The following is a 10,329-nucleotide window of genomic DNA, read 5'->3' as shown; positions in this document are numbered from 1 at the left end:
GGAGAGGAACATGCCTCTGTCAGTCGAATGGAATATTAGCTTCCAGCCCCCAACTGTGGAGGATCAGGGACAGGTTATCAGGGACAGTACAGTGGGAGGCTATTGTTATCCCTTTGTGTGCTGTATGGGACAGCTTTTTATTTTTTTTAGGGAAGGAGAAGTTGGAACACTGGAATATATTTCTCGCGGCATACCTTCCCCATCCCTAATTTTATACATACACAATTCCAGGATACTGTATAGTGTTATAGGCTCTGCCTTCTATCTTTGCCATTTAAGGGGGGGGGAGGAAGTGATTGATTAGGATCAAAGGATGTGCTTTTCCTTCAGCCCTAAGGAGGGTTAACATAACAAAGGCCCATCCAGTCCAACACTCTGTGTCACACAGTGGCCAGAAATACCAGTGCCATTAGGAGGTCCACCAGTGGGGGCAGGACATTAGAAGCCCTCCCACTGTTGACCCCCCCCCAAGCACCAAGAAGACAGAGCATCACTTGCCCCAGAGCCCCTACCTATACCTTGTGGCTAATAGCCACTGATGGACCTCTGCTCCATATGCTTATCTAACTCCCTTTTGAAGCCGTCCATGCTTGTAGCCGCCACCACTTCCTGTGGCAGCGAATTCCATGTGTTAATCACTCTTTGGGTGAAGAAGTACTTCCTTTTATCCGTTCTAACCTGACCGCTCAGCAATTTCATTGAGTGCCCAAGCTGTGGAGTCCTGTGAGCACAAATTCTACTTTCTGAGCTACTGGCATTAAAGTTGTGAGCTGGGGTGACATGATCGAGGTTTATAAGATTATGCGTGGGATAGAGCAGGTAGAGAAAGAGGTACTTTTCTCCCTTTCTCATAATACAAGAACTCCTGGGCACTGCATGAAATTGCTGAGCGTTTGGGTTAGAACGGATAAAAGGAAGTACTTCTTCACCCAAAGAGTGATTGCCAGCTCCAGGTTGGGAAATACCTGGAGATTTGGGGGATGGAGCCCGAGGATGGGAAGGTTTGGGGACGGGAAGGGAGAGACTTCATTGGGGTATAATGCCATACAGTCCACCTTCCAAAGCAGCCATTTTCTCCAGGTGAACTGCATGCTCCTATTTTACTGGCTCATACCTTCTACCTTGCCAAGCAAGTGTTCTTCATGGTTGATGGAATGGAGACAAAAAGTTTTTAAAAAAATCTTTACTATTAATTTACTATCACAAGATGTGCTTATAAGTTATTAACTTAAATGACATTCATAAAAGCATTAGGCTTTTTTTTTTGGAAAATAGGTATATCTAACCAAAATGATAACTAAATGGAAGCTCCACTTTTTGTAGCGGCATACTTTTGAATAACACATGCTGGGGCAGACACCCCATTGACGTCCCTCCCCTCGCCAAACCCCGCCCTCCTCAGGCTCCACTCCCCAAATCATGAAGTATTTCCCAACCCAGAGGTGGCAACCCTCGTTGTCATGCTAGGAGATCTCCAGCCACCATATGGAGGTTGGCAACCCGAGTCCTAAGTAATCCACACAACTTGTCTCTGTTATGTACAAAGTGGTCCAGGCCCTTAGACCTCATAGCACCGTGGACTGGTATTGGTGTATTTGGGCTGGTAGAGTCCCCCAACCCTCTTCAGAATCCTTATTGTTGTTGTTCAGTTGCACAGTTGACCCCATGGACCACATCATGCCAGGCCCTTCTATCTTCCGCTGTCCTCCGGAGTTTGCCTAATTTCATGTTTGTTGCATCGGTAACACTGTCTAACCATCTCATCCTTTGCTGTCCCCTTCTTCTTTTACCTTCAATCTTTCCCAGCATCAGGGTCTTCTCCAGTGAGTGCTCCCTTCTCATTTGGTGGCCAAAGTATTTGAGCTTCAGCTTCAGTATCTGGCCTTCCAGGGAACAGTCAGGGTTGATTCTGCTGACTCTAATCTGGGAGAACCGGGTTTGATTCCCCACTCCTCCACTTGCAGCTGCTGGATGACCTTGGGCAAGCCATAGTTCTGTCAGAGCTGTTCTCTCAAGGACAGTTCTGGAAAGAGCTTGCTCAGCCCCACCTACCTCACAGGGTGTCTGGTGTGGGTAAGGGAAGGGAAATGAGTTTGTAAGCCGCTCTGAGACTCCGAGTGAAGGGCGGGGTATAAATCCAATCTCTTCTCTTCTTCTTCTCGATCTCCTTGCACCATAATTTGAGTCTTCTCCAGCACCATAATTCGAAAGCATCTATTCTTCGGCGCTCGGCCTTCCTCATGGTCCAACTCTCGCAGCCATACATGACTACTAGGAATACCAGTGCTTTGACCATACAGACTTTTGTTGGCAGGGTGATGTCTCTACTTTTTATCATGCTGTCTAGGTACTTGTAGGAATCCTACAAGGACTCAAATAAACCAATCTCCCCAGGCCATTTTTCTCTCCCCCCCCCAATCTGTCACAACTGTGCTCATCATTCTGTAGCTCTGGCTGGGCAACAGGCCTGATTGATTATTTGGTGTTCTCCCCACCCCCTTTTGTTCATTCATTCATTCATTCATTCATTCATTCATTCATTCATTCAATTTACACCCCACCCTCCCCACCGAAGCAGACTCAGGGCGGCTTACATGTAAGGTTAAAATGCATAAAACAACAATTATAAAACAATCATAAGCAATCTGAACTATCATAAAGTGCTGGTGACAGTGGGACTAATAATAATAGTATTGCATAGAGATGGTGGAAACAAATCATGACGGAATAGTCAAAGTGGGATACAGTCGGGGTTGATGAATTCGTTGTTGTTTTTCTTTTAAATGTACAAACTAATAGTGTATTGCACGCCTGGGGAGTCTGTCGAATACCCCAAAACTCCCCGTATCACTGCTCTGTTAATAGGCAAAACACCATCCCGTTTGCTATTAGACTGAGAAACAAAAATCAAATCATAAACAAATCCACAGCAGCCATTGGGGGGGGGGGGAGAAATTAACCCCCCACACACACAACTAATTAAAAAAGAGCAAAGAAACAAATTAAGCAGCAGGAACAACAAAAAGCCACAAAGATAGATCAAGGCAGGTAGCCATGATGAAGTGTGCCTTGCACACGAAAGCTCCCACCTTGAATAAAACTTTGTTGGTCTTAAAGGTGCCACTGGACTCTAAAAAGCCACAAAGTTACCCATTGCCAAAGTCCTTATGAAATAGGAGTGCTTTAATGAAGTGTCAGAGGTCTGAGGTCAGGGAGGCTAAGCAGATAATCCCATATCTGAAAATGTCACCAGTCTCACTCTATACAAGCAGAGCTGGAAATCAAGGGAAGGCCTCAGACCACAAACAGGTTGCTATGGCCAGAGACGGTCCTTTAGATAACCCAGTCCTTTTGAATTGGGCCCTAGAAACAAACTGAGTCAATGAAGCTGCAGAAGCAGTGGATTTATGTGTTGGAGAATGGCCATATATCAGCAGTAGAGCCCATGCTGTATGTACAAGAATCAAGGTTGAATCCTGGGTTCTTCTGTTTAGTCACTGGTAGTAGGTGCTGGGCAGGGGTCACTTCCTGCAGGAGCGCACAGGAGCGGAGCTCCGGCAGTAAAGAGCCCAGGGGGCGGGCACATGCAACAAGCCCCACCCCCTGCTCCCAGCAGCCCTCAGTCAGAGCAAGAAGCAGCCAGGTAAGTTGCAGAGCTCCCCCCGGCCCCCCTGTCCAAAACAGTCCAGTGGCACTTTTAAGACCAAGTTTTATTCAGGTACAAGCTCTCCCTCCTCTGCGAGGACAGATCTGCGTGTCCCCCCACCCCAGCTAGCAATCCAAAACAGTCCAGTGGAGCCTGAGCGGTGGGCGTTGCCTTCTGACACACTTCCGGTGATGTCAGGGGGTGTGGCCTATGCAAATAAGTCATGCTAATGAGTTATGCTAATGAGCTCCTGCACCTCCTTTTCTACGAAATGACCCCTGATGCTGGGAAGGACTTCTCTACCAGAGACCCTGGAGAGCTGCTGCCGGTCAGGGCAGACAATATTGGACAAGACAGCTGACGCCCTCTAACTGTATTTGTACTTTATTTTTTAAATTTTTACTTTGAATAAACAGAAATATCTGCAGCTGATGTGCTCTACTGTAATGTTTTATATCATGCCCTGACCGGGATGGCCCAGGCTAGCCTGATCTCTTCAGGCCTTGGAAGCTAAGGGTCAGCCTTGTTCAGTACTTGGATAATTGACCACCCAGGAAGTCCAGGGTTGCTATGCAGAGGCAGGCAAAGGCAAAACCCACCTCGGTTAGTATTGAAATCCTTTTGGGGGTCACAAGTTGACTGCAACTGGACAGTACTTCCAGTTTGGTGTAGTGGTTAGGAGCACAGACTCTAATCTGGGAGAACCAGGTTTGATTCCCCACTCCTCCACATGCAACGGCTGGTGTGACCTTGGGTCAGTAAGGGTTCCCAGCCTCCGGGCGGGGCCCGGGGGATCTCCCACTATTACAACTGTAAAGGTTAACTGAACGGAGCATAATAGGCCACACCCAACAACAGAAACTCATGAGGATTGGCTACATTCGGGGTGTGTGGCCTAACATGCAAAGGAGTTCCTGCTACAAAAAAAGGCCCTGGGTTTTGACAACTAAACAGAATAAGAAGCAAAAGGTGGGTGTGGCTGGATGAGCACACTTCTGGTAACATGTGGGTGTGGCCTAATGTGCTAATGAGCTGTGCTGTCAGGGGTGTGGCCCAATATGCTAATTGGTTCCTGCTGTTGGGTGTGGCCTATTACGCTAATGAGTTCCTGCTGGGCTTTTTCTACAAAAAGAGCCCTGCGAGGCCCCTCCCCAAACCCTGCCTTCTCCTGGATCCACCCCCAAAGTCTCCAGGTATTTTCTAACCCAGACCTGGCAACCCTAGGTTAGTTACAAAGACTCTAATCTGGGAGAACCAGGTTTGATTCAGCAGTCCTCTACATGCAGCTGCTGGTGTGACCTTCGGTCAGTGACAAGTTTTTTCAGAGTTGTTCTTTCACAAGCAGTTCTTGAAAGAGCTCTCTCAGTCCCACCTACCTCACAGGATGTCTGTTGCAGGGAGGGGAAGGGGAAGGAGAGTGTAAGCCACTCTGAGACTCCTTTGGGAAATCCAGTCTCCTCCTCCTCCTCTTCTACTTCTTCCCACCACCACTTTCATATCCAGAAAGCATGGCATCTTCTGAACAGCTATAACAAGTGGACTCATCAAAGCATTTATTCGACATCGATGTCTGTTTTCTTTATACTAGATGGTGTCAGTTTGTTTTTTAGAAGTAGAATTTAAATAGTCAAGTACAGCACTTAACCATTTTCTACAAAACAAAATTCTAGACCCCATGGTTGCAGGTTTTTCAAAGTACAGTCCACAACATGGAAAGATTTCCCACATTCAGGTTGGTGCCTTGTATGACTTCCATAAAGGCTTCACTCTCAGGTTCATGAACAAACCTTCACAGCACTGAAGCATTTAAAAGAATATCCTACTTAACTTTTTTTTTTTTTACGTATACGTGTCTGGTTCCGAATAAAGCACGTGACGGAGGACGTTTATGCAAAACAAGCACTATGCATACATTTTATTGATTTGCATATTTCAAGCACTAAACCGGCATATTCAACACATATTTGGATTTTTAAAAACTTTTGGTGCATAAAATGATGAGTCCAGTGTATCTCCAGCCCACTCCCCTCCCCGTACAATCAAACTTCTTCCCTTTCTTGCCCTCTTCTCTATGGTCAAAGCAAACCACTGATCTCCAAAACCTTGGTAAAAACCTTTGTTGCATTTTAAAAAGTCATGGATATGAAGGCACTCTTCTCAGTCCTGGCGTCAGAGGGTTCGCTTCCTATCAATGCATTTACACGATGGGAAGTAACAGAGAATCACTTTATTCCAGACACACAAAGATGAACCAAAACCCAGAGAATTATATTTAATTAAAAAAGGACACACACAGAGATCAAAGATTCCACACTAAATATGAAGTGGAGAAACACAGCCCAGGGGTTTCCCTGGCAAACTTTGGAGGTGCCGGCCTCTCCGGCACCTTGGAACACATGCTGTGGATCAGGCTCTTATACTTATTCCCCCTTGTCAAGGAAACAGAGATCCTAAGTGTGTTATCTATTGTAGGAAGCCACTACAGTCTTGGTGCGTACGCCCCACATGCCAAAAGTCAGAGATGAAGCACAAAGTGTCCTTCTGCCAGCAAACTGGGGTTTAAAATCTGCCTGCCCCACAATGGCCTAGAAAACTCTTTGCATCTGATCAATGGGCAGAATGAAACAAGGCCAGCCAGCCAGAAGGGGTCTTTATCCAGAGCTAAACTAACTGTGTCTTTTAGAGGAAATGTAGAATCACCAACTCTTTTTCTTTTTAACTGGAAATGTCTGGAGGAAATAAGAGACCAGAGGGCCAACTGCAAGGGAATACCCCATATCTCATCCTTCAGTTCCCCTGCTCCCCACCTAAGTGCTTTTAAAAAAGAAAAGAACCACAATATCTTAAAGATAAATAGGTTTGATTCAAGTCCAGTAGTACCTTACAGGTCCACAAGATTTTTGTGGTTTGAGCATCCTTCATCAGATACATCTAAGGCAGGGGTCCCCAACTTTTTGAGAATGTGGGCACCTTTGGAATTCTACCACAGCTACAAAATGGCTGCCACAGGAGGTGGTAACACACACACACACACAGAGGAAGCCCAAGAGCAGGGGAGAAGAGGGGTAAATAAAAATACACTGGGAAAGAGAGAATAAAACAAACCCTGAGATAATAAAACAAGTGTTTAAAAACTATATTTTGATCTATGTGGGCCCCGTTCATACGAGCCCATTTGGGACGGGAGCGGGACGGAACAGGGGCGGAGCAAATGGACGCGATCCCACCTCAACATCTGGGGAGCGTGCCATCTCCGTCCCTGATCCGGCCCAAATGGCGATACCCCGCTGCAAAAACGAACCACCTATCTAGGTGGTTGCAGCCGTCTGGAGCCCCCCAAGCCAGCCGTGGGATCGGCGGCGCGTCCTTGCGCCGCCGCATCCCAGCCCCCGGCCGTACTGCGCATGCTCGGGCTTGCGCAGTTCGGCAGCCTCCCCCTCCCATCGGGCTTGTCCTCCCCGGCGTCTGCTCTTGCCGGGGAGAAGAGGCGCTGCGGCCAGGGGATCCGTGGGATCCCGCCCCAGCGTCTCAACGTTGGAGCGGCTCTATTAGCCGCGCTTTTGCCTCGTGGTTTCCCTGCCGTGTGGCAGGGGCCGTGGCCAATCAAATCTTCAGTAGCAAGTGGTGGGTGCAACCACAAAATGGCTGCCACAGGAGGCGGTCACACACATACACAACACAGAGGAAGCCCAAGAACAGGGGAGAAGAGGGGTAATTAAAAAATACACTGGGAAAGAGGGGTGAGAGAGAGAATAAAACAAACACTGAGATAATAAAACAAGCGCTGAAAAATGATATTTTGATCAACATGGCCAATCAAATCTTCAGGCGCAAGTCAGAAGCCCTGCCATGAAAAAGCCCCACCTCCCCCGCCCACTTTCTAAAAACACCTGGTGGGCACCATGTTGGGGACCCCTGGCCCAAGGCTCTACTGAACTCGAATCTAGCTGTTCTACTGCAGACCAACATGGCTACCCTCTGAAACGATCTTAAAGGTAAATGGAATCCATCAGGCTCCTTCTTCTGTTTGACCTTGAAGACTCACAAAATGCATCCCAGCATCAGCTTCCACGAGTCAGAGCTCATGTCATTGGATGCCAGGCATCTGATGAAGGAAGCTCTGACTGGCCTAAGATTATACTGGAATAAGCCCTGACCTGGACAGCCCAGGCTAGCCCAATCCCATCAGATCCCGGAAGCTAAGCAGGGTCAGCCTTGGCTAGTATTTGGAACTGCAACCTTCAAGGAATACCAGGGTTGTGACACAGAGGCAGGCGATGGCAAACCACCTCTGAAATGTCTCTTGCCTTAAAAACAAGTCTAGTTCGCCACCTAGTGGTGCAAACACTAAAAGAGGTAGAACTTTAGGTTGCTGGACAATCTTAGCGTCTCCTGGCTATTCTACACACAATGCCATACGATTATTATTATTATTATACTGGAATACATTTTGTTAGTCTTTAAGGTGCCACTGGGACTTCTGTTTAATTTTGCTGCAACGGACTAAAAAGCTACCCCTCTGGAACTGGCTTCATATTGTTCGTTACTGGGGATGGAGGGGGAGGAAGGAAGTGTGTTGGGGTGAGATCCTACTCCAGGGGGACACCAAGCTCTTCCCAATGAGGCTTCTGCAAGGGAGTTCACACATTTTGAAAACTCAATTCAAATCTGTAGCTGGCGATTGTGGAGGAAGGAGAGATATTCCCCTGGCCTTCGCCCCTCCGGTTCATCTTCCCCAGGCCCAAAGAAGCTGATACTTTCTGTATTTGTGAAGCATACCTTTATAAAATGAGTGGGACCGAGTTTCGTTTGCCATGCTGAGGGTCTCCATGCTGTTTCCAGGGCAATGTGCACCTGAAAGGGATGCAAGGTAACCCTTCTCAGAGAGCTGCCCTTTCAAGGCGAGGTAAACAAAGGGGTAGGCATTGCCAGGCTACAGGCTTCATGACACCATGTCCTTCAGGCATACACGGTGGGGGACAGTGCCTGTCTATTAAGTGCAAGGCCTGGGCCAAGTGGGCTGGATTCTCCCTGCCACAGAGTCATAGGATTGGACAGAGCTGGATACTAGCAGGTCATGCTGTCTATTGCAGAGGCAGATAATGCTAGGCTGGCGTATCCAAGGGTAGATGCATATGACTTACAGGGGCAATGGTCACCAGGGTGAAATGGCTCTCCCTGCCAGTTTATTAGGTGCTCAGGAAGAAATGACAAACTGGAGTATCTAGAGAGCAGGTAGGCCAGTCCTTGCAGCATGAGAAGATGGGCCATGTGATGTCTCAGAAAGCTGCCTCTTCCACGGCAGAGAATTTTAGGCATTGGTGGGTGAGGTTCTCCCTTTAGATTCCTCCAGGGCAGATGTGGAAGTACCAGTTCCATAAGACAAGGGCAAATATGTCCAGGCCAAGATTGCCATTGTATGCCCGGATGTTAGCAAGTCCCAGGACGTAGATTCCTAAGGCCTGGACAGGCAGTGGGGGGTCTCCATGCCTCTGACACAATGTACACCCCAGAAGGCCAGTCTCTACGGTGTGGGAAGGAGCTGTAGACGGTGCTTCCGTCGGATGTGCCTCTGAAGAGTGTTGCGCTCGCCAAAGCGCATGTGGCATGCTTCGCATTGGTAGGGCCGCTCGCCCGTGTGCACCCGCTGGTGGTGTGAGAGCTCCCCAGAGTCACGGAAGCTACGCTGGCAGATGGGGCATTGGTGGGGCTTACGGCCAGAGTGGGTGTATTTGTGGCGCTCCAAGTGGGATGTGCGCTTGAAGGCTTTGCCGCAAGCTCGGCATACGTGAGGCTTGCTTTCCGAGTGGGTGATGCTGTGGCGCTGCAGGTAAGAAAGGTACTCAAATGTTCGGGAACACACTGGACAGCAGTACACCTTACGCAAGGGCCCCCCGCTCCATCCACCCTCTGTGCCCCCTGCAGTTGCCTCCGCTGACCCCACCCCCTCTTCTACCAGTACCGTGTATGGCAGCCCCTGGCTGTCAATCAACAAGTAGCGCCCCAGTCGGGAGGTTTCTCCTTGTTCCATGCCACTCGTCCCTACAGGAATGTGGGCCTGTTTGCCTGCTCCGGGCAACCCATTCAAACCCTGAAGAAGGGCACCCGCGGGAGAAGGCACTGGTGGGCGAGACAGTTTAGGAGGTGAAATCTGGACTTCCCCTCCCTCATCCTCCAGTTCCAGCTTGATGTGCCCCAAGTTACTTGTGGGGTCTTGCAGAGAGGAACGTTCCATGGTTTCGGCTGGTCTACGGGGATCCTCTGTAGACTTGGAATGTCTCTGCAGCTCCATAAGTATCTCCTTAGAAGCGTTCCCTGGAGATGAGCTGCCAAGTCTGCAATGAGAAAGCAGGCATGCTGATTAGGCAAGTAAGAGTTATGCACATCAAAGGTCGATCCTAAGCAGAGTTAAACCCTTCTAAATCCATCGACTTCCATGGATTTATGCTTAGAAATGCAGCAATGCCAACAAATTCAAGATCTGTACTTGATAAATAATTTTATTTTAAACAATTTTATTATTATTCCATTTAAGTGTATCCAGATATTACTGAACACTCAAGATTTGAGATTCTTTTGTGACTCATAAGGAAAAATACCTTGCAGTTCAATACGAAAAGTTACCACTAATTGTTAGAAGGAAAGAGATCTTGCCTATTTTCTTCTCCATGGCCAGGTCAACA

At 48.1% G+C, this 10,329-nt stretch overlaps 1 protein-coding gene across 1 annotated transcript; it reads right to left on the bottom strand.

Moving 5' to 3' along the window:
- Positions 1–8,148: 8,148 nt before the first annotated feature.
- On the bottom strand, positions 8,149–9,979 carry LOC107111147 (zinc finger protein 581-like). Its single transcript, XM_015412072.1, has one exon. The coding sequence runs from the start codon at positions 9,936–9,938 to the stop codon at positions 9,171–9,173; it is 768 nt and encodes a 255-aa protein (XP_015267558.1). The 5' UTR covers positions 9,939–9,979; the 3' UTR covers positions 8,149–9,170.
- Positions 9,980–10,329: the final 350 nt, after the last annotated feature.

The sequence above is a fragment of the Gekko japonicus genome, unplaced genomic scaffold (assembly GCF_001447785.1).
Source record: "Gekko japonicus isolate JY-2015 unplaced genomic scaffold, Gekko_japonicus_V1.1 scaffold1400, whole genome shotgun sequence".
Classification (NCBI taxonomy): Eukaryota; Metazoa; Chordata; class Lepidosauria; order Squamata; family Gekkonidae; genus Gekko; species Gekko japonicus.
Note: the sequence above shows the minus strand (reverse complement) of the source record. Positions and strands in the feature narration are given on the sequence as shown.